This window comes from Cotesia glomerata, linkage group LG1 (assembly GCF_020080835.1).
Source record: "Cotesia glomerata isolate CgM1 linkage group LG1, MPM_Cglom_v2.3, whole genome shotgun sequence".
In the NCBI taxonomy this organism is placed as follows: Eukaryota; Metazoa; Arthropoda; class Insecta; order Hymenoptera; family Braconidae; genus Cotesia; species Cotesia glomerata.
Window position 1 is genome coordinate 16619005 of NC_058158.1, and position 26598 is coordinate 16645602.

The 26598-nt window shown below is 33.3% G+C and overlaps 1 protein-coding gene across 1 annotated transcript in view; it reads left to right on the top strand.

The window, feature by feature from the left end:
• Positions 1–26598, top strand: part of LOC123275345 (patj homolog) — a gene marked incomplete in the record, with an annotated part of 555954 nt that overhangs the window by 232384 nt on the left and 296972 nt on the right. Inside the window, 1 exon segment of the mRNA XM_044743428.1 lies at positions 12901–12912. Coding sequence (XP_044599363.1) covers positions 12901–12912 — 12 coding nt within the window.

The following is a 26598-nucleotide window of genomic DNA, read 5'->3' on the forward strand; positions in this document are numbered from 1 at the left end:
CAGTGTTCGGTGAACAAGGCCCAGTAGCGATTAACTCGCTCCTGGGGGACTCCCAAATTCAAGAGACGCACCTGTCCACCGCTAGTTCCCGCAAAAATCAAACCGCCAATAGAAAATCAGCCTCTCGATCACGCCATGAATCGACCGCTTTATTGGCTGATCGCTCCCGCTAGACATGCGCAATAGCCTTCTTCCCCAACTCAATGAGGAAGAAGACGGACTATTGTTATTATTTTTCGCTTCCACGCTTTCGTTGCAACAAGTCGCCATTAATTCCGCTTTACTTTCGCTTATTGTTAATTAACCGCATTTCGCTATTTTTATAATTTAAATTGCTTAAATTAACCGCTAATAATTCGCTCTAATTTGTTGCAGATAAATTGTGTTATTTGTGCATTTATTTCACCGCTTTTACAGTGCCGGCAGAGTGTTTACCCACGTGTTAACCGGTATCGCTTGTGCTAACCACGCTGTGTATTATAAATCCGCTTTTATTTAAACAATCCGCTATTTAACATATTAAATATAACTTGTATTTAGTGTAAATAAAATTATAGTGTTAATTTTGATAATTATTTACGCGTTTTAATTGAGATATCCAGACCTAAACCTGATCCACGCTTTTCCGCTCTTTCAGTAATTATTCACTCAGGCTTACTGAATATGCATTAAAAATTTCATGAGAATCAGTCAAGCCGTTTCGGAGGAGTATGGGAACGAACATTGTGACACGAGAATTATATATATTATATATATATATATATATATATATATATATATATATATATATATATATATATATATATGAAAAATATATCAAAATACGTATGGATACTCAAATGATAACTCTTGATGAATTTAACATTGGGGAGAGCTTATATCCTCAAAAACGTCAATATTTAAGAAAGTTCAGTGCAATTAAACGAAAGTCATTATTTAATAAAGCGAAATTTTTGTTTATTTATAATTCACAAATCATAGTAGTCACATAGTGACTAATCATATCACTAGCTGCGATGGTAATAATTATCATCATGATTGTAGAATTTACAATCAACATGATTTTAGCGGTTAACATATGTTATGATAAGTTTACGATCTTTAAGTTACCAGCCAAATGGTAATAATTATTATGTAGATGGTAAATGTAACTATCTGGACGGTACAGTTAACAATTTGAATAGTTCTTGCAATCATTTATACTAAGAAGCCTGTTTTTACAATACTCGGATAGTTGTATTTACCATTAAATTCTCTCCGTATAGTTTGATTAGAACAGATCTATTTATATCTACTTTTTAATTTCATTTTGATCAAACTTGATCTGGATCGATCTAATTTGATCAGAGTGGATCTAGTTTGATCAGAACAAATCTATTCACATCTACTTTTCAATTTCATTTTGATCAAACTTGATCTGGTTCTATCGAAGCAGATCAAATTAGATCTGTCCGTATCTACTTAGATTTAAATTTAGATCAAATCTTATCTGCTTAGATCAAATTTGATCAGAGCAGATCTAAACTTCTGTTTCCCGGCTAATCATAAATACAAATTATCTCAAAAATTAAAAAAAAAAAGAAAAAGAAAAAAATACATACGTTCGTAAAATTTCAATTTCATTAAATTTTTTTTATTTAAATAAAATAAATGTTGTTTGTATTCAGGAAAGCGTCGCAACACCGCACCATTTTAATAGTTGGTAGTTGTGATATTATTTAATTTGAGAAGTAAATAACATGCGTATTAGGGTGTCCGTTATTTACCAATTTGGTTTTTGACTTTTCAGCGTCCCTAAAATTTTTAGTTTGTGATCTTAAAAAAATTAGGAAAACGGTTGACCCTGAAGGCCATCCCTGCAACTTCCCGCTAATTCCATACTTGGACGCTTAAAATTGCACCAACGACGTTTTTGAGCTCTTCGAGCTCAAAAATACAATTTATGGGTTATTTTAAGCTTTTCGAGCTCAAAAGTCTGATAGAGATTTGATAAGACACTATTTTTTGAATTTTTAAACCACAATAACTTTTGAATCAATAAACCGATTTTCATGCGATTGGCAGAAGTCGACGCAGTTTTTCAAGCCTCACAAAGAATCTCAAAGTTTAAATTGATCGCGCTAGGAATTTTGGAGTTATTCCGAAAAAACACTTTTTTCGGTTTTCTTTCGTTCACGATATCTCTCGAATGAATCAACCGATTTCGACCGGACTGGTGGCGATCGACGTGGTTTTTTAAGGTTAAGAGCTGTATAGTTTTTGGAATTGAACCTTCAAGCCATTTAAAATTTATTCCAAAAAAACCACATTTGAAAAAAAATTTTTTTTCAGTTTTTTTAAGATTTCTCAAAATCTATTGATCTGAATCGGTCCAAATAGTTTTCAAAATCTAAGTTTGGTCAAGCTCTTTCGAATGGCACCAACCGCGATGAAATCGGTCAAGCCGTTTAAAAGTTATAAGCTGTTCACATACTTTCACACACACACACACACACACACACACACACACACACACACACACACACACACACACACACACACACACACACACACACACACACACACACACACACACACACACACACACACACACACACACACACACACACACACACACACACACACACACACACACACACACACACACACACACACACACACACACACACACACACACACACACACACACACACACACACACACACACACACACACACACACACACATACAGACACCGTGACAACCTCGCGGGGATAGTCAGGGAAGCTTCCTATGACCTTTAAACGTCGAGATCTGATGAAAACTCGATTTTTGCACAACGGGGTGAAAACAATAACTTCCCGATTTTTGAAAATCTTCGATTTTCTTAGCGGGAAGTTAAAAAAATATTAGACCCGTATAAGCTCTTAATATTGATAGCTCTTAATATTGATATTGAACCATGCCACGAAGACGATACATTTTCCATTTAAATAACATGGGGTTTTGGCACGTTTTACAATTAATTTTTTTTTTTTTTTGCTAGTTCATATATGACAATGGCAAACAAGTAATGTTGTAGAAAATTGAACGCTCTACAAAAACTTTCTCTTAACGTTTTTCGATAAATTTACTCGCTCAAAAGTTATTTAAGCTCAAAGTTTAACACAAAATAATTTCTTCATTTTTTTTTATTTTGGCCGAAAAATTATCATTATTTGTGTAAAAATTAATTGTTTTTTGACAAAAATATCTCATTTCAACTTTATTACAAGTAAAATTAGTGTTAAATAATCCGATAACAGGAAAATTTAATCTACAATCTAAGTTACTCTTAAAATTTTGCAATCTATTGGAAAAAATGGGACAGGATTTATAAATTTTCAACATATTAAAGAACACAATTTATTTTATTAAACATTTTTTAGTGACATTTAGAAATTTCTTTTTATATCTACTTACAATTTGAATGACATACTGTTTTTGATCTTCGTACTTCGTTAGAGAATTGATTAGACTGTATCAAAATAACTTTTTTTTTTTCGATTAATCATATCTTCAAAGTTTCTTTAATGTAAAAAAAAAAATTCTCCTTAATTTTGAGCTTAATATCTTTAAAATTAAGCTGGCGCAAGGAGCTCTCCTATTCAATTTAAATAACATTGTAAAATTTCTTTTTTTTTTATTTTTAAAATAACCATAAGACTAAAATTTTTTTCTAATTTTGATCTCAATTTCCTCATAGGTAATTGAATTCTCTACAAAATTGTTCATATCTATTTTTTTCCTAAATTCAACAGAAACAAAGTTACAGAGAGCCGAACAAGAGGAAAAAAATAATTAACTAATTAATAACAGAACAAAATTTATCATTTTAACTCATCAATGATATAAGTCAATATACTTCATTATTCATTAGAAATTTTTGAATTTAACATTAATTCAAAATAATAAAAAAACGAAGTTTACAATAAAACAGAAATTAATTAAAATTATTATATTTATACATTTTTTGGTTCACTGTTGACTAGTTAGATTTATATAATAATATTTATTGCATTAAGGATATAATTTCTACATAAATAATGACAATTTTTTGCTCGAAATAATAAAAAATGGAGAAATTATTTTTATTTTAACTTTAAGCTGGAATAACTTTTGAGCAAGTAAATTTATCGAAAAAAGTTAAGATAAAGTTTTTGTAGAGCGTTCAACTTTCTACAATAACACTTGTTTGCCATTGTCATACATAAACTGGCATAGAAACAAAAAAATTAATTGTAAAACGTGCCAAAAACCCATGTTATTTAAATGGAAAAAGTATCGTCTTTGTGGCACGGTTCAATATCAATATTAAGAGCTTATATGGGTCTAATATTTTAGATCACGAACTAAAAATTTAAAGGGCGTTGCAAAGTCAATAACCAAATTGGTAAATAACGGACACCCGAATGCGTATGCGCATTGCTCACTAACATGACTGTTTACCTCTTTAACGCAGTTTGAGGTTATTGTATTGTATTGAGTGAGTGTTTTAAATAATTAAATAATTAAATAAATATGTCAACACCTGAAAGACAATATCGATTGAAAGGAAAAACTGTCAGCAAGAAAATTTTTTTACAACGAAGTAAACAATCGGAACTCGCTTGCTAACTACCACAGAAACGTGAACTTGATGAGTGCCAGACAAGTGAAAATTCTGAAGAGCCAGTGGATGACGAAAAAGACGAAAAAAATCCAGAATTATTGGATGGATATCGCATTGTAGAATTAAAATACTTGGCTCAACAATTATGGTGCACCACATGCAAAGAAACTTCATCTTTAGAGTATGCAGAATCTGTACGATGAATAGGCTTTCATCTGTCTTGTTGGTTAGATGCCACAAATGCTTGTTAATCAATGAAGTTTATACTGGCAAACAAAAACCTTCCTTGGATAAACGTTTTTTTTTTTATTTGATATTAACTACAAATCTGTGATTAGTAAGAATTCTTAATTTATATTTTCTAGATTTGATAAATTTAAATTTGATGACAGATTTGATTTTTTCATTCGACTCTTTTCTCTTTTAAGGTACATTACACTGTAGATCGGGTTGGACACATTTAAAAAAATTAGGATGACGGTTGACTCTAAAGGCCATCCCTGCAACTTCTCGCTCATTTTGTACTTGAGCGCTTTAAGTTACACATTACGTTTTTGAGCTCTTCGAGCTCAAAACTATGATAGCAATTTAATAAAACACAATTTTTTGAATTTTCAAACGGCAATAACTTTTGAATGAATGAACCGATTTTCACGCGGTTGGTGGCATTCGATGCAGTTTTTAAAGCCCCATTAAGAATCTAAGTTTTAATTTAAGTTTTTCGGTTTTTTTTTCGACAACGATAACTCACGAACGAATCAACCGATTTTAACCGGGCTTGCGGTGATCGACGTGGTTTTTTGATCTTAAGAGCTAATTAGATTTTTGAATTGATCGGTACAGCAATTTAAAAGTAATTCCAAAAAAACCACATTTCAAAAAATTTTTTTTTGTAGTTTCTTTGAGATTTCTCAAAATCTATTGAATCGAATCAGTCCAAATGGTATTCAAAATCTAAGTTTAGTCAACCCTTTCAAATAGCGCCAACCGCGATAAAATCGGTCAAGCCATTCAAAAGTTATGAGAGGTTTGATTACGGACACACACACACACACACACACACCGATTTTGACCGGACTGGCAACGATCAACGTGTTTTTTTTATGTTAAGAGCTAATTAGTTTTTGGAATCGATCGGTAGAGCCGTTTGAAAGTTATTTCAAAAAATGTCGGAGTTATGTTAAAAAAATACTTGATTCCAAACATTTCGTCTAGGATATCTCTCGAACCAATCAATTGATTTTCACGTTTTTGGTGGCAATCGACGCGATTTTTTGAGCTCTAAAAATTATTTTCTTTCATCACAAATGATCCGAAAAGGAATGTCGAAGTTATGTAAAAAAAACACTTTTTTCGGTTTTCTTTCGTTCACGATATCTCTCGAACGAATCAACCGATTTTAACCGGATTAGTGGCAATCGAAGTGATTATTCAAGCTTAAAGGCGGATTAGTTTTTGGAGTTGATCGGTAAAGCCGTTTAAAAGTTATTATTAAAAAACCACTTGAAAAAAAAATTTTTTCTTAGTTTTTTGAGATTTTACAAATTTTCTCAAAATTTAACGGTCTGAATCGGTTCAAATTTATAGGAAATCTAAGTTTGAGGGAACTCCTTAGATTCCATTTCGTAGGTTCCGATTGATTTAAACGTTCAAAAGTTATAAGCGAGTCACATAGTCACATAATCACATAACATAGTCACGAGTCACACACACACACACACACACACACACACACACACACACACACACACACACACACACACACACACACACACACACACACACACACTTACACGCACACACACACACACGCGCGCACACACACACACACACAGTGACAACATCGCAGGGGTAGTCAAGGAAGCTTCCTATGACCTTAACACGTCGAGATCTGATGAAAACTCGAAATTTGCAAAACGGGGTCAAAACCATAACTTCCCGATTTTTAAAAATCTTTGATTTTCTTAGCGGGAAGTTAAAAATTATTAGCGTGCATGGATATACCCAGTTTTGGGTTTAAAACCTTTAAACAATATGAAAAAGAAGTTGGGTTAGCGGTTGAGGACGTCGCAAAAGAAAGTTGTAAGGGCAGCGAAATTAGAAAGAGAAAAAACTATTCAGCAATGAGAAGCTTTAGAAAGCCAACTTTAAATACAATTAATTTAATTTTAATAGCAGCCCAGGAAATTTTTTTTAACTACTTGTACATTAGCGTCATTTTTTAAATGAATTTTAATTTTACAAATTGTAAATATTCAATTTTTATTCAGACAGAACATTTTTTGATTTGCGAATATTTTTTGTTTGATTTATACTTTTTTACAAAATGTATACTCTTATACATTTCTATACTTTTACCACTAGAATGTATGGTATCTTTTGAATTTTGCTGAAATAAAGTCCAAGTAAAAAATAATGAAACATATTGGGGACCATCCATAAATTACGTCACATGAATTTCAGGACTTTTTAACCCCTCCCTCCGTCCTTGTCACAGGTTGTCACAGAACCCCCTCCCCCTTGGTGTGACGTCACACATTTTTCAATTTTATGCATGTATTTAAAAATAATTAAAAAGAAACAGTTATTTTCATTTTTTAGAAAAGCTAGCGAGCACTCGCCGACGATTCAAATCCCCTGATTAAAAATATTGATTGAAAAGTATTGGGAATCAGTCACTCCATGTAAACTGTATATCTATATATATAGTCTACTGTCCCTACTACGAAACTTTTCTTGAAGTAATTGCCAAACGCTATTTTATTTTTTTAAAATACGTAAAAAAATTCAAGGAATCTAATGGTGCAATTTGCACGCAAATTTTCGTTGCCAATTTTTTTTTATTTATAAAAAACTGTTGCTAAAAATATTTCAGCTGACTTTAAACAATATGTAAGGAAATACTTTTTCCGTGGAGTTGTTTAAATGTCAGTAATAAAAAAGTTCTCAAGAGCTGCGCAGACTATGTTGGTAACAAGCTCACCTGTTAGGCAAGTATTTTTTTATTTTAATTTTATTATTTTGTTATTAAAAATTAATGTTTTTACGGAAAATTTGTGACCAATAGATTCAGAAAACATTGAACTTTTTTATTATTAACATTTAAACAACTCCACGGAAAAAGTATTTCCGTACATATTAATTAAAGTCAGCTGAAATATTTTTTGCAACAGTTTTTTATAAAAAAAAAAAAATCGGCAACGAAAATTTGCGTGCGAATTTCACCATTATATTCTTTGAATTTTTTTACGTATTTTAAAAAAATAAAATAGCGTTTAGTAATTACTTCAAGAAAAGTTTCGTAGTGGGGACAGTAGACTAATACATGAAAAAAAAATTGAAAGTATTCAAAAATATTCAAATTTCATCATTTTTAATCCTTTTCAATCAATATTTTTAACCAGGGCTTACTCAGACCCTTAATATTCAGAACTCTTGAGAATTTTAGTATCTCACTTGCATTACAACACCGCTTTAGAAGTTAGATGTTGTTGCGTGAGAGATAATCTCATAACGAGAGTGCTAAAGTATTAATAAATATAAATTCGTACTGATTGAAAATTTTATGGTAAAATAGAAAAATCAAAATTTCGACATCTGTGAATAAAGAAATCAATAAAAGGAAAATCCTTATAAGCATCAATTTAAACAAAATTGAAAAAATAATTCACTGAAAATAAATAATTCAAAATATTAATCACAATTAAAATAAAAATTGAAAATATAAGCAATTAAAATGATTACACACCATAATGAAAGTAAAATTATAATATTAAAAAAAAAATAACAATATAATTAAATAATTTCAAAATTTATCGAATATAAATATAGACATTGAATTAAATAAAATGAACTGAATTCAGAGAGTTCAGTAAAAAGACATTTAAATATTTGTATTTATAAAAATATTGACAGTTATTAATGTATGAATACTTCAAGCAATAGACTATAAATATAGACAAGCAACTTTAGAAACCAGTGATTTTAGACATCTGTAAATCTTGATTTATATAAGTTCATAAATTCAAATAAAAATACAATTAAATATATAATTGCTTTAAAAATTATATAAAAATTAAAACAAAACTTCTATAATGCTCGAGAGCACTCGAATACAACCCTTCGATGTTTACGGGTCGGTTTTCTAGAAGGTTGCGGATCAGACAGCAGTGAGATTCCCCGCACTCCAAAGAATAACCCAGACATTTTTAAAATAGTTAGTGTCGTGTTTATCAGAGTAAGCTACTCATGGAGGTTTACGGAGTCAGTACTCCAGGAGATTGCGGATCAGGCAGCGGCGAGATTTCCTGCACTCCAAAAAATAACCTAGACATTTTTATGATAGCGTGTGTATTTCTTCAGACTGATCCGAAACTTCCTGGATGACGACAAACCTCCACATGAGTAGACAATTTTAAAACAGTGAGTGTCGTATTTATCACAGTTAGCTACTCATGGAGGTTTGTGAACTATTTTTTGAAGTGAATTATTTTTTCAATTTTGTTTAAATTGATACTTATGAAGCTTATAAAGATTTTCCTTTTATTGATTTCTTTATTTACAGATGTCGTAATTTTGATTTTTCTATTTTACCATAAAATTTTCAACCGTCACGAATCAATGACGCGCACTGTAAGATTCACGTTTGAGTAATTCAAATTTTAACATATGACGTCACAAAGCTTTTGACCCCCCCCTGCCCCTTGTCACACAATGTCACATTCTGGTGATACCCTCCCTCCCCCTTTATGGTGTGATGTAATTTATTGAGGACCCCTTGTCGCATTCCTTTTTTTTTATTGACATCTGCAAATGTACCCGATTCATCAACATCTGAAGAATTGAATACAGTTGAAAATGAATCTAGTGCGTCGTGGGATAATGTGGTAAGAGTAATGGTGTCTTACGATATGGGGTCGAGTATGCGAGCAACTGGTCGATAATATGATAGTAAAAATGGATTTGGAGTTATCATTGGAGGGTTAACTGGCTTAGTATTGAATTCTTCCACGTGTAATAGGATCTGCGCTACATGTAATCGAGGTGACCCAGCATCAAATCATGGAAATTTTCGACTAAATTTTTATGGTTCAGCAAAAGCCATGGAACCTCATGTAGCTAAGAAACTTGTAATTGACAGTGAGATACTTAAAGCTGAAAGTATTGAAGTTAGAGTATTTCTAGGCGACGATGACAGCTTGACAATTGCTACCTGCAGAGCTGCAGCTACTCATCCGATAATCAAGCAGTCTCATGTAAACCATACATCCGGTGGAGTCAAAAAAAAAATTATATGAGATCTAAAAAAGTCATAAGGAATTAACTAAAGACCATATTGTTTACCTTCATCAATGTTTCAACCAATGCTTTATTACAAAATAAAGGCAATTGTGCAGGTTTAGCTACTGGGATTCCAAGTATACCTTATCACGCTTTTAATGATCACACTCAAAGTAGCATATTGTAACAGTTCTTAAGGCTGTCCAATTGGCCCCATTAAATTAATAGAAAAAAACAATAATGAACTAAATGAAATCAAAACCCGATTAATCTAAAGGACGCCACCAGGATTTTTCTCACGGTTCCTGAAACCGGTCCAGAGCAGAGAGCTAGGGTCGAAATATCGTCTAGGATAGAAATAGTTAATTAACAATATGGCCAATATTTAGTAAACAACAATGATAACAAGTTTAATCACTCACTGACTCACGCTATAATAGAACAATAAACTTAATACTACTGATAACGACTTGACTGAACTAACTGTACTAACTCAACTGGCTAAACGACTGGTAACGTACTAACTACCCTTTCAAGATCGTTAATTAGCTACAACAGAAAACAACAGCACAGTGACGAAACATATACTGAGATGTTTTCCCTGCAGCTCGCTCTGCTACAGAATCAACAACCAGCGACAAAACATAAACCGAGAAGATTCTGTAGCTCATTCATACACTGTGGACAGGAGCAACAGCCAGTGACGAAACATAAACTGAGATGGATCCGCAACGCACACACACATAACCCGTATACACACCCACACTGACTCTACTGATTGGCTTTCTATTTATTTATTTATAAGAATTTATTTCGAAATTAATATCGACGTTAAATCTCAACTTAAAAATCTTCAGTTATTAGCTACACTGAGAAAATAGTATATTACACACCTAGGGAAGTAAAGTAAGAAATGTCTCAGATCACATGTAATTGTTGGCCGAGGCGAAGCCGAGGTCAACAAACATGTGATCTGAGGCTTTCTTATTTACTACCCGTGGAGTGTATACTATTTTTTTGTCCGACGAAGGCGGAAAGCGGCAACTTAGTTTAGCGCAGCGGGACGAAAGTTGCCACTTTCCGCCCGGAGGGCAAAAAAAGTATTTTTCTACTAAGGATATTTTTTTTGATAATCAAAATACTTGGTATTGTGCTACTAAGAATACGTGATATTTTGATAAACACAATAAGTTTACTGATTATCAGATATCTAGGTATACCAATATAACAGACTATTAGATGTTTATAACCTCACTTTACTGGCACAAATCAATTGATTTATAAAACGAACAAAATAAATTAAAATTAAAATTAAAAGTGTAATAATAAATTTTTTCAAGCTAATATAGTAAATATTAGTTGAATTCTATTTTCACCAGTGTATAAATCAAATAAACTGACTGACAGTGTTAAAACGTCGATGGCAGTGACAGCGCATATATTTTAATATAGTATTACTGCGCAGAGTATAGGTCTTGAACTTAGTTATATTTTGATAATCACAAAACATGGTATTTTGATTATAAAAATAATTTTTTCTCAGTGTAGAAATTAAACTACAATAAAACTTTCAACACTTGTAACAGGGTAATTTACCGTTGATCGGTAAAACCGATCACACGTGGTTATAATTCGACGCAGCACTGGCGCGTCTCGGTCTTCGGGACCCGACTAGTATTAAGTGGGAGGGGGATGATTGAGGTTTCTTGGCTGATCGCTCAACATCAGTGAGGCAGAAGTAGTGAAGTGGCTAAACGAGTGACATCGCCTGCCGAGCAACCAAGAAGGAAGCCAAATTCCAAACCAGAGTTCTCTGCTATTATTAAAACTATCAAGGTATTGAAATTTTGTCTCTTCATTGAGCTTTGGGGTTTATACCCGGCTCAGTAATTTCACTATTTCTCAATTATTAATTTAATAACCGATAATTCAATTGTTAATAATATTTTATTTAAGAATAATTAATTATTTTACTCAATTTAATTTGCTAGCTTGTGAACATTTCCTCCTGGGGATTTTACACCCGAGGAATGTTCTAGACCTCCTGGGTTAATAGTCGTGAGTAACTAGATTATTGAAATGGCCAGTTAATAATTATTAACATCTTAAGATTGGCTAAATTAAATTCATCTTTTGATTAATCAAATTTAATTAATTTCTGAACATCGAGAATTATTCCAATCAGCAACTCACGACTGGTCAAGCTTCGGTACCCGAGGTCGAGCTTAGTACGCTGTAACGAACAACGAGTCTATTTTTGAGCGCGCAAATTCCTTGTGAATTTTATGACGCAGTAAATTCATAAAATTAATAACTGGACTATTATTATAAATTATAGCAATTGAATTATCAATTAATTATTATTTTTCATTGAATTATAACATTATTTATTTAAAAATACTATTTTATATTTGGAAAATTAAGTATTGAGAATCGGCTACTGAGTTTCGACGCAATTGAGATCGAATTAACCGTGGATAATTTTTCGTGAATTTATTTTATATTGAGACAAATTGCTTCATTAATTATTTATAAATAGAAAAATTCCACGTGGTCATTTATATATTGAACTATGAAAGACTAAAATTATTATTGGAATTATTTATAAAAACTATTTATCAGTGTGGATTACGTCCGAGAAAATTTGGTTAGAATTTTACAAAGACTTATTCTTAAGAATTTATTCAAAATTTAAGAAATAAAATTACGAGTTGAAATTGGAGTAAAATTTTACGTCAATATTGTTCCTAAAATTTTATTTAATGTACTGAGTATTAAACTCGTGGATAATTTGGAATAAATTCAAGCGTCGGTTTTTAGTGTAGATTTTTTTGAGAATTAAATTATTAGTGGTGAAAATTGTTTATGATTTTAATCTCGAGCTAATGACTGAATAATTTTAGTAAGAATTGAACGTTGACTTCTTTGGAGTAATTTTGTAATCCAGAAAATAAAAGTAAAGTAGAGTCAGTGTGTGTGTGAGACGCGTGGGTTATGTGTGTGTGAATGCTACCAGCGTTCCTTCGCAAGCGAGCAGTCCGTTTGCGAGGTGTTTCGCTGGCATAGAGCGTGAGGGTCCGGTGGACAGCGCGACTTAGTTAGAAACTGCGGTATAGACGCTCCATAAGAGGGTACCGTCAGGAATACGAATTTTGATAGAGCGTGAGGGTCCGGTGGACAGCGCGACGTAAGGATAGTGTGGAGTGTGTGCGTGAGCTGCAGAGGCTTCTTGGCTTACGTTGCAGTCACTAGGCTGTTGCTTCTGTAGCCAGGCGTTGTTGATAAGCCCTCGTACACTGATGTCTTTGTACGAGGTGTCTTGTTGATAAGTCGGAGTCGCCGGTTTTAGCCCGAAATCCTCCGTTAGATATAAGTTGTAGTAGCGACTTTCCGGGGGAAAGCGTGAAGTAAGTTTAGTTGTAAGTAAATTAGTTGTAAGTGAGCGGTGTACGTGCAAGGGCACGAGTTGTTATCATATTTTGTTGTTAAATAAATACCGGTCGTTTTTGTTAAATAAAAATTTATTTCTTTCAGACCACCTTCCTCCACTCTCTCTCCCTGTAGATTATAAGCTCAGCTCTGGTTTCCGGTTCCAGGAACCGAGATACAAAATCCTGGTGGCGCCCTTGTTAATTTAGAATCATTTTTGCTAGGTATTGTTTTATTTCTATTAAATTAATTAAGGGGCCAATGAGCGGAAGTAAAGCACCCGTTACACACTGATGATTTAATTTCACTAAAATTCTGAACTAACATTCAATGCATAAAATTGTTCTGAACCTGAATATAGCTTTCAAAGCTAAAAGTCTCGAATTATTTCTCGCTGAAAAAATTGAAACCAAAGAGTTGCAAACATTGCAAAAAGCAACTATGAAAAAAAATGTTGACTGCTTGAAATAAATTTAGGCTTATGATCTTTAATGTGAAGAATTTTTCAAAACCAATGTTATTTAATACTTGTTATTTCGTATTAAAAAATATCTAAGATAATTTATAAAAAATTTATGAAAATGTTAAATAAATTTAATATCTCTATGAAATTTTTACCATTGCGTTTTTTAATGGATTTTATTTAAGTTTAAATTTTCACGTTAACATCTCTTATAGCAAATTTGTAATTTACTATAGTCATATTTGATTTTATTTCTCGTATGATGTTTGCGATGTTGCCACGTTTTCCTTGTAATTCATACTGCTTATTCAATAATATGGTGAATATCACTAATTTTTATTATTTTTCTCGATAAACAATATTAAAACTACCAATTATTAATAGCTTTAATGTTTCTTGGATATTTAATCTATTGATTTGAAATTTTTACAATGTTTCACATCACAATTTAATTCTTTTTTTTTTCACTTGAATAAGTCTAATAGCATATTTTCTATTTAACTACGTGTTAATTTGTTGCAACTAATAAATGTTATAACTTTTTAACGGGCTTGTGAAAAATCCCAATTTTTTTTAAAAGCTACAGCAAACTTGTCAGAATAGTATATATTTTTTCAATCGATTTTCATCACTTTATGTTTACCGACAAATCATCCTTAAACACAGCTGAGAATTGATTTTACGATATTCCATCCACAGAAGGCAGTGCGGGATCCCTCAAAATTAAAAAAATATAAAACTTTTATTTCATGGTTCCTGCAGGATTTAATATTGGCAAAATTATTTTTTTTGTCATCTTAAATCTTACTCTGCGTTACTCTTTGTGAGATTAATTTTGTAAAATTAGTTCTTAATTGAACTCAAGATGCAAGAAAAAAAATTAGAAAAACGGTAGACCCTGGAGGCCATCCCTGCAACTTTCCACTAATTCCATACCTAGGCGCTTAAAATTGCACTGATACCGTTTTTGAGCTCTTCGAGCTCAAAAATACAATTTATGTGTTATTTTGAGCTCTCCGAGCTCAAAGAGATAGCTTTGCTATGCTATTGAGCTCTTCGAGCTCAAAAACCTGAACAAAATTCGATGAAACACGATTTTTCTAATTTTCAAACTGCTGTAAGTTTTTAATAAATCAACTGATTTTCACGCGGTAGGCGGCGATCGATGTGGTTTTTTGGGCTCTATAAAAAATTTAGAACAAAAAAATTAGGAAAACTGTTGACCCTAAAGGTTATCCCTGCAACTTCCCGCTAATTCCGTCAATACCTGGCCATTTTTTTGAGTTCTTCGAGCTCAAAAATACAATCTGTGTGTTATTTTGAGCTCTCCGAGCTCAAAAAGATAACCTTTCTATGCTTTTGAGCTCTTTGAGAAGTTTCATAGAACACTATTTTTTGAATTTTCAAACTGCAATAACTTATGAATAAATGAACCGATTTTTACGGGGTTGGCAGCATTCTACGAGGTTTGTTAAGCCTCATAAAGAATTAAGTTTTAATTGGTCAAACTGAAAATTTCGGAGTAACTCCAAAAAAACACTTTTTTCGGTTTTCTTTCGTTCACGATATCTCTCGAACGAATCAACCGATTTTGACCGAATTGGCAGCGATCAACGTGGTTTTTCAAGGTTGAGAGCTGATTAGTATTTATAATCGATCGGTTGAGTAGTTTAAAAGTTATCCGAAAAAAACCACATTTGATAAAATTTTTTTTTTCAGTTTTTCGAAGATTTTTCAAAATCTATCGATTTGAATCGGTCTAAATATTTTTTAGAATCTAAGTTTGGTTAAGCCTTTTAGAATGGAACCAACTGCGATAAAATCGGTTCAACCGTTCAAAAGTTATAAGAGGTTTACATACTTACACACACACACACACACACACACACACACACACACACACACACACACACACACACACACACACACACAGCAGTCACCTCGACGACTCACTCCTCGTCTTACGCCGGAGAAGAGCAGTCAACTTATTGTGGAGATCGAAGAATCAATGGACACTGGAGGCGATGGTGACGGTGAATCTGATGCTAAAGACAAAGGTCATACTTCCAACAAGTCTAACAAGAGGAAGGACCGAATCTCCCCAGATGGAATAGATGGGCGATTGACGAAGAGAAAGGACTTGAAACCAAGTCCTCCGAAAAACGTGATGAAGCAGAACGCCGAAAAAAAAAGACGCGACTGATTGGAAAGATGTCCACACAAGGAAAGAGAAATGGAGGCTAGCCAAAAAACAGCTCTCAAAGGAGCCTTCAAAGATGCCCAGGCCGAGGCCTAAGCGCAAAAAACCGCTCAAATGGATCAGACCCGACGCACAAAGACAAGCAAAGTACGCCGAGATTCTGCGTGGCGTAAATTCGAGACCTTTGGTGCATTGGTGGAACGACCACATCAGCGTCCTCCGTAAAGAGTGTCATAGAAAGAGAAGAATCTCCCAGCGCGGCTATCAACGGCTCAACTCAGTGGAGCTGACCGCAGAGTACAAAAAGGCGCGTCGTGAACTGAATAAAGCCATCAAAGAGAGCAAAAGAAGATGCTGGAAAGAGCTTGTATACGAGGTAGATAAAGACGTGTGGGGTAGGCCTTATAAGGTGGTTATGACCCACCTAAAAAAACAACAAATGCCATCACCTACGTGTCCTCAACTTCTTCAGAAAATCGTCACTGCACTGTTTCCACAGCAACGCAACTTCGATTACCAGTTGGCGCCAGGCGAACTGGACCACATTCCACCTGTCACTGAAGAAAAACTACTGGAGGCCTGTAACCGTGTAGGGAATAATAAAGCGCCGGGATTGGACGAAATCCCTAATATAGCCTTGAAAACCATCATAAAGGCAGCTCCAACATTATTCCTCGATGCTTATAATGCATGCCTCAAGGAGGGGACTTTTCCTCGTAAGTAAAAACAGCAACGATTGGTACTGTTACCTAAAGGGAAGAAACCACCAGAAGAACCGTCATCTTACCGACCACTTTGCATGTTAGATACGGCGGGTAAGATATTTGAGCGCATAATTCACCAGAGAATTGAAGCAGTAGTCGACCCACTCCTGGCAGACAATCAGTATGGATTCCGGAAAGAACGATCAACCCTGGACGCAATCAAACAGGTTGTTGATACGGCCAAGGAAGCAATCGCAGGAACCAGATCGAAAGGTGGAACGAAGAAGTATTGCCTGGTGGCGACACTAGACATCAAAAACGCCTTCAACTCCGCCAATTGGAAATGCATCATGCAGGCCCTCCAAGAGAAGAATGTACCAGAATACCTGCTTAAGATCGTAGCAAGCTACTTTGAAAACAGGGTCCTGAAGTATGACACGAAGAACGGTCCGAGGGAGTATGATATTACTGGTGGGGTACCACAAGGTTCAGTTCTAGGCCCGCTCCTGTGGAACATTATGTATGACGGGCTATTAAGACTAACTCTGCCAAGAAACGTCAAACTCGTAGCATATGCAGATGACGTAGCCGTAGTGATCGTTGCCAAACACCTTGACGAGATAAATCATATGTTCGATCTCACTTTTGAGCACGTTAACCGGTGGATGGACGCATTGAACCTGCAACTGGCGCAACACAAGACTGAGGCAGTACTTATTACCAGCAGAAAAGTGGTAGAGATCATTAAGCTGAAAGTCGGCGAACAAGAAATCACATCACAACCTTATATCCGATATTTGGGAGTGATGCTTGATGCCCGACTCAACTTCAAGCAGCAAGTGGAACATGTCAGTGCCAAAGCGTCAGTAGTGAGGGCTAGTCTCGCACGACTGATGCCGAACGTCGGAGGCCCAAAACAGAGCAGGAGGCTATTATTGTCATCAGTAGTCATATCGGTGCTCACTTACGGAATATCCATTTGGGCCGACGCATTAAAGACGCAAGAATCATGGAGAAAGGCTGGACCAGTATATCGACTGAGTGCCTTACGAGTAGCTAGTGCCTTCTGCAGTAAAGGCGCGGCAAATTTTAAGAATCTAAGATTGGTAACACTAAGCATATATCAGGAATAAACTTTAATAATAAAAATAAATGTTTATTTTCATAAAAAACATTTTAGATTTGCCATAAGCTAAGGAAAATTTTAATCGAAGTACAGTTAAAAACACGATCATTGATCAGTTATCGAGCGGGATGAAAAATGATTAAATTACTAAAATGGCTATAAAAAAATAAGGGTTGGTGATAAAAAAGTAAAAATTTAGGGTTGTATGTATTTTTTAATGCCACATTATAAAAAAATAAAAACAAAAAATTTCGTCTAAAAATTAAAAAAAAAATTTTAAGGGTGAACAACCCTTATCACTTAGGGGTATAAAAAATAGATAGTAGCCGATTCTAAGACCTACTGAATACGCATATAAAATTTGGTAAAAATCGGTAAACCCGTTTCGGAGGAGTACGGTAACTAACATTGTGACATGGAAATCTATATATATATATAGGAGATCCCATTTTTGAACTCACTCATCACGAAATCTCAGAAACTATTAGGTCGATTGACTCGTAATTTGGTAGGAATATTCCTTTTTCCGAGTAGAGGTCAGCTAAGAACGGATTTTACGAAATTCCACCCACAAGGGGTCTTGCGGGGAAGTTAACAATAGAAAATTCCCATTTTTTTTATTAATTTATGTGTGTAGTCATTTGTTTTTTGTTTCCGTCAATAAAACAAAAGACGATCCTTTTTTTGTCATTCTTTTTTTTTCTAGCTTATAAAGAAGTCGGAAAAATGTATAACATCAACTCTACGCTTTCAATGCTTCTCCATCCACACCATCCTACGCATCCACCCCCCACTCCCACGCATCCACCCACGCATCCACCTACGCATCCACCCACGCACTCTCACGCATCCATCCATGCACTCCTACGCATCCATCCATGCACTCACCCACATCTATATATATATAAGATTTCCACGTATATAGTCACTCATCACGATATCTCTGGAACCATAAGACCTAGAGACTTGAAATTTGGTAGGGATATTCTTTTTACCAAGTTGAAGTCAGCTAAGAACGTATTTAACGAAATTCCACCCACAAAGGGGGTTGCGGGGGCGTTAATAATCAAAAATTCCCATTTTTAAACTATAGCTCCTATCGACTCCAAATTTAGTAAGAATCTTTTGTAAGAGATCTAGAAATAATCTATGAACGAACTTTACGATATTACACCCCACAGAGGGTTGCGGGGGTGGGTATTAACAATGAAAATTTGTAATTTTCAAGCTATAGCTCCTACAGATTCCAAATTTTATAGGAAATTTCTGTACGTGATGTAAAAATTATTTATGAACGAATTTTACGATATCCTACCCCAAAGAGGATTGCGGGGGCGTTAACAATAAAAAATTCCCGTTTTCAAACTATAGCTCCAATAGACTCCAAACTGGGTAGGAATTTTCTGTAAGAGATGTAGAAATAATATAGGAACGAATTTTACGATAGCTCACCCCACAGGGGTTTGCGGGGGTGGGTATTTACAATTAAAACTTTTAATTTCGAAGCTATAGCTCCTATAGACTTCAAATTTGGTAGGGGTCTTCTATATGTGATATAGAAATGATCTAAGAACGGATTTTACAACAAATCACCTCCAATACCCAGTGAACACATGACTTCAATATGACGTCATTTATAAGTCATAGGAATGTCACAATATTTTACGTAAATATGACGTAAAATTGACCTGTCTTGTGATCCAATTATGATGTAAAAATATATGATATATTTTTGACATCATACTGATGTAAGTTTATTACTTCTCTATGATGTAACGGAAATGACTTAGATATTACGTACAACTGACATAATATATAAACTACAATATTACGTAACATTAATGCCATCATTGTATGTCATAACGACGTAAGTTTAATATCATGCGTTTACATCAGTGACAAGTCACGGCTGTACGTAATCTTGACTTAAGTTTAACATCATGCGTTTACATCAGTGACAAGTCACGGCTGTACGTAATCTTGACGTAAGTTTAACGTCATGCGTTTACATCAGTGACAAGTCACGGCTGTACGTAATCTTGACGTAAGTTTAACATCATGCGTTTACATCAGTGACAAGTCACGGTTGTACGTAATCTTGACGTAAGATTAATATCATGTGTTTACATCAGTGACAAGTCACGGTCTTACGTAATACCGATACCATCTGTGAGTCATTATTTAACATCAATAATTTGTCACAATTGTACATAATACTGACGTAATTTGAAAGTCATTTTCTAAATCAGTGACAAACGATTATTTTCCATAATATTGATAAAATTTGGGGGATGTATTTTTTTAATATTATCGATTGATCAAAATTTATCAAATATAAAACTTCTTTAACAAGATGTCTAATTTACAATTAATCGCTAAATATTAGTGAAAATTGGTTCAAAATTTAGTAAGAATCAGGAAGAGGTAAACAGCTGATTTAAGCTGGTACCTTGTAAATTTAAGTCCGCTCTTGATAACAAAAATTTATAATTTATAATATTAATGAATATATCTAACATATTAGCAAATAACATACAAAATATTTTTCATTTACGTTTTTAAGAAAAAAACATACAAATTAAATACATGTGGGATATAAACTTTTTGTATCTTTGCTTGTATGTTTCCATACACTGCAGAAAAAAAATCTTGACTCAAAGGTAAATTTCTTTGGACCAAGAATATATTAGAGATGACTGAAAATTTCGTGAATGAAGTCAAAATTTCTTGACACTAAAACACTTCTTGCTCCAATATAACTTCCGCCTCCGTCAAAATTTTCTTGGTGCAAGAAATACTTTTTTAACTTCCCGCTAAAAATCTCAGATTTTCAAAAATCGGGAAGTTATTGTTTTTACCCCGTTTGGCAAAAATCGAGTTTTCATTAGATCTCGACGTTTGAAGGTCACAGGAAGCTTCCCTGACTACCCCCGCGATGTTGTCACTATGTCTGTATGTATGTATGTGTGTGTGTGTGTGTGTGTGTGTGTGTGTGTGTGTGTGTGTGACTATGTGACTCGCTTATAACTTTTGAACGGTTGAACCGATTTCATCGCGGTTGGTGCCATTCGAAAGGGCTACGCTGAACTTAGATTTCCTGAGAATTTGATCGGTTGATTCGTTCGAGAGATAGCGTGAACGAAAGAAAACCGAAAAAAACCGAAAAAAGTGTTTTTTTCACATAACTTCGTCATTTCTTCTCGGATCACTTTCGATGACATAGCATAATTTATAGAGCTTAAAAAACCGCGTCGATTGCCGCCAAAAACGTAGAAATCGGTTAATTAGTTCAAAAGATATCGTCAATAAAAGATTTGAAAACAAGTGTTTTTAACTTCCCGCTAAGAAAATTGAAAATTTTCAATAATCGGGAAGTTATTGGTTTTACCCCGTTTTTCGAAAATCGAGTTCTCATCAGATCTTGACGTTTTAAGGTCCTAGGAAGCTTCCCTGATTGTTTTCGCGATGATATCCGTATGTCTGTATGTGTGTGTGTGTATAGCTTTTAGCGTTTAAGAACAAAATGAGCGGGAAGTTGCAGGGATGGCCTTTAGGGTCAACCGTCATCCTAATTTTTTTCGTTGCATATGTTTCTCACTTATATTTTTTCCATGAATTTAGGTACTTTTATCCATTGTAAAAATATTTTCGACTTCATTCGGTATAAATGATTTGGTGTGAAACTGATAACAAAATACCGAGTTCAATTTATGTGGCATGAACTCTAAATTTTTAAACCGTCAAGCGAGTAAACATATAATTTCTTATGATTTCGCGTCAAGAAATTAAATATCAGTCATTTAAATATTGCACTATTACTTGAAAAATAATTTTCTGACATTAGTGCTGCTACTTATGAAACATTGTATTTGAAATAATTCAAACAGTTCCATGATTGTTATTGACGAGACTAATAGTATTTTACACAGTAGAAAATTTTGCGTCATTGCATCAAAAACTTTAGTGTTAAAAATTTTGGTGTTCAGTATTTAACTTTTTTAAGTGTAAATTTAACATTTATTGTGTTAAATCAACATAAAAAAATGTTAAATATTTAACATAAAAATTTTGAACACAAAATTTTTTGACACAATGACGCAAAATTTTTTTACTGTGTACATCAAGTTTCATAATGTTGTTAGTATGTTAAATTAAAGAAATTCAAATTTCGAAAAAAATTGAAATTAAAAATAAATATAGATTAAAAAAATGGTATACTTAAAAGAATTGAAATTAAAAAAAAAAAATCTAAATTTTGAAATTTTGAAGAAGAAAAATCCAAATGAAAAATACTAAATTTTCGGAAAAAATTAAATAAAAAAAAAATTCGAGTCTTGAGAAATCAATAAGTATTAAAAAATATTCAAATGACACGGATACATCGTTTACTCTGAAAAAATTTCACTTTGTGAAAGTTCTCTGTGTCGCTTTTAGCCGAAAATTTTTGAAAGTGTAAGATTCAATCAATTCTTATGAAAATTTATAAATTGTCTATTAATTACCACAAGTTTCACTAGAGAGCCTTCTATAAGAGTTTTTACAAAGTTTTATAGAACTTTATAAAATTTCATGAGTTTAATGAAATTGTATAAATTATTAGACTTGAATTTTATACAATTCCAGCTCTTAAAATCCATTTAATCTCAGAAAAAATTATGAAATAAGCATTTTTCGTTATGTAAGGCTTATCACGTAAGTTATTTACTTCGTGACATGAACCGTTACTTGGACAAGTGAGCAGCGTTCCAGACTCCGACACGTGAGGACCCAAGTTCGAGCCCAGCATATTTCAGGATTTTTTCATCAAGTATCAACATATAACTAGTGTTTCAAATTGTAATAAGTCCACAACACTATAATTAATTTCAAAATTGCCATCTTTTTATTTTTGAGAAATTTTTTTTTAAATATTTTTTCTGAGGTACAATTCTTACATCACTTACATCACTTTTACGTCATAATGACATCATTATCATGATATAGACATCACAGGTATGTCATATTGACGTCATAAATGTCATTGAGACATAATACTGACGTCATGACTACGTCATATTTTTACGTCAGAATCTTACGTCAAGAAGTGTGAAATAATGAGTCACATATGACTCATTCATGACTTGTATCTTACGTAAATCCTAACATAGCCCAATGTCATTTTGGATCAGTAAGGATCGCGGGAGTGGGTGTTGTCATGTCAGTAAGGATCGCGGGAGTGGGTGTTGACAATAAAAAATGTTCATTTTCAAAATATAGCTTCTGAAAACTCCAAATTTGGTAGAAATCTTTTATTTCTCCTGTAGAGATCATCTCAAAATAGATTTCAATAAAGTTTACTTCCGATAGGAATTGCGGGGGTGGGTGTTAAAGTCTAAAATTTGAATTTCCAAACTGTAACTTCGACAGACTTCAAATTTGGTGGGAGTCTTCATGTATCATGTCAAGTTCAGCTAAGAATGAATTTTATCAAATTCCAACCTCAAAGGAACTGGCGGAGGCGTTAACAATGAAAATCTTTCTCTTCAAAACAATAGTTTCTATGGACTCGAAGTTTTGTTGGAATATTTTATTTTGAACGTTAAAATCATCTCGAATAGGATTTTACGAAATTTTTCTCACATAAGAGTGCGGGAGTGATAGTTGTCAAAAAATTCATATTCTTCAAATATATTTCCTAGAGATATAAGATTTGATAGAATCTTAAGAGAAACAGGTAATTACAGGGATGGCCTCCAAGGTCAACGGATTAAAATATTTTCCTTTTTTAATAATTATATTTTCTTACCACAATCGTCTCTTTGGCAGCGGCGAAAAAGTCATTGTAAGGTTTCTAAAATTTAACTTTACATGTAGCTATATAGTCAACGGACTAAGTATGTTGCATACATTTTATTTTTGCTGATCACATAACCAATGAATTGTTTTTATTACGGGATCGCGGGAATGTAACAGATTAAAATGAAAACATTTTCTAAACACTTAAGATGTGGAAAAAAAATTTGGTTATTCATTTTAAGAGATTTCGTAAAATCAAAAATTAAAATCGTAAATCCAAAAATGATTATTCATTTTTTGAGAAAGCCACGGGAATGTTATAGTGATTGCACATTAAAAGTTACAATGGATATTTGCTAGAATTATGGCATGGATAAAAGGTACAGGCCAATCCGATATAATTTTGAATCTGTGCAAGTCAGAACAATACTCCAATTGAATTTCAAGTCTAGATCTCAAAATACAATTCTATAAAGTGCCCAGCGGAGCGGGCGGGTAATAGCTAGTTTTAGATATTAGATTACCAAATTCTCTTTGAATTATAAAAAATACAATTCATTTTCTATAGAAAATAAATAACATAAAAATTAACAATAGTCAAAATAAATAATCTGTTATAAATGTACTGCTTTTATTAAGTTTTATATAATTTTAAGAAATTTCACAAAATTTATCTGTAAATCTGATCTTTTTTGGGTTTGAATTTTAATAAATTGAATAAATTTTGTCAGGTACAGTATGTGATTCAGACCAGTAAGCAGCGTGCAGGACTGTTAACCAGGAGGAGTCGAGTTCGAACCCACCGGACGCCCGGAATTTTTCATCAGATAAAATAGTTTCTGATTACTACATCATACTCTACATCATACTAATAAAAAAAAAAAAAACAATTTTTTTATCCATTTTTGAAAAAAAAAATTAATATTATTATATATAATCGCATATAATTATATATAATTGGATATAATTATACGTGATTATATATAATTATGCCGGGCCATTTTTCATCTCTAATTATACACAATTATATATAAATTTTTTTACCCGGGTACAGAAGCAACAGCCTAGTGACTGCAACGTAAGCCAAGAAGCCCCTGTTGCTCACCCACTTTACCCGCACTCACACACACACACACTCACAGAATTTACTTTCCTTTTATTTATTTATGAAAATTTATAACAAATTTAATTCCAGAAAAATATTATATTAAATTCTCATCTTCAAAATTTCAGTCATCAGCTCGCAATTAGATTACAAAATATTTCCGAGCCCAATAATTTAATTCCTAAAACTCTGGACTAAAATTCGACGCAAACATTTATTCTCATTCAAATCGTAATTTTAATATTCAACATTAAAATAAATAAATTCTTATTACATTTTATTGAATAATTTTAATTAAGCATTTCTGAACTTAATATCCACACTGGTAATTAATTTTAAAGTAAAATAATAAATTAAATTAACTGAGTACTTTCAAGAACTTGAGTTCGATTTAGTAAATTAACTAAGTAAAATTACTTCGGTTCGAATAAATTTTGATGCACTAAATTTTCTCAATATCAAAAATAAATTATCACAAAATTCTCTGATTTAATCAGTCTTTATTGCGCCGAAATATGAATAGTTAAATTCGCAATAAATAATATAATGTTAAATAATAATTTTGCAATAAATTATATTAACAAATAATAATTCTATTGTTCATAATAAATTATCCAGTAAAAATAATTAACAACTAATTGCGTACTTAAAATGGTCGCCAAATATTCGTTAATGCTTAGTAATTTTGACCTTGGGTACGGATCAACTACATTGTAAAACTTAACCGACGCTTGACTAGAATCCGTGAGAAGACAATGGAAATTTCTCGAAAATTTTACTATTCGATTTTATTTTATTGAATTATTCAGTGAAATATGTACAATCTAAAATCGTTTTCAGAACTTAAAAATGTTGATAGATATTCGAGTAAATTAATTTTTAACAGATAAATTATCACGAAAATTTACACCGCAAGATCTCTGAGTGACCCTCGGGTATAGATCCCCGTGAGGAACACTCAGCACTGACTAACGAAAACAAATAAAGTTAAATAATTATTGAATTATTACCAATTTAATAAATAATAAATAATTAATCAGAGGAGAAGTAAACCTGATATCAGGTAAACCGCGGTCCACTTCTAGCCTACAGAGCAATTATTGATACCTTGATGAATAAACAACGATCTAACCCACTACTTGAGGTCGAAGTCCTAGATGTTGTTGGCTTCTTTCGACTGGTAACTACTACGGGGATCGGTGTCTCTTCTGTGGTACACGGTCTGACGGTTACACCACTTCTCGCTTTTGTACTGCACGGCTCCTATATAATAACCCCCAAACTACCCCCTCCTATTCTCTCTTTAGGCCCGAAGATCGAGACGCACCAGTGCTGCGTCTTAATATTATCGATATCACGTGATTCATCGACCTAGGGTAATTTTAACCTGTTACACCTTTCACATCTGAACAGTCAACCAATAAATTTTCGCGATTGATGTTGAAAAATTTCCGGAACTCTTTCTCCGTATCGCGACAAAAATAAGCTGATGTTCATTTAGCTCATAAATTTTTCTTCTTTTACAGTCGCTAAATGTTCATATTCTTCTTTGGATAGCCCTATATCTCGCGCAAGGTCATTTAATTGTAGTTGGTTGAAGATTTCAGGATCTTCATTGTCACCAACAACATCGGGAAAGTATTCTTCGTCCTCAGAACTGTTTTTTTCAATGACGTCGTCAACTTGCCTCCCTTCTTCGTCCTCATCTATCGACTCGGGAATAGTAGTTTCTTCGACAACCAAAATTTTTTGAGGTTTTACCTCAATTGATGGAACGTTAGGACATTGAATCTTATGTTTAGTTGTCGAAGTAAAACCTGCAACGTCAGTCATACTAAACTAGCAATTCTTATGATTTGCTGATGCAGACCATATCATGGGCTTCG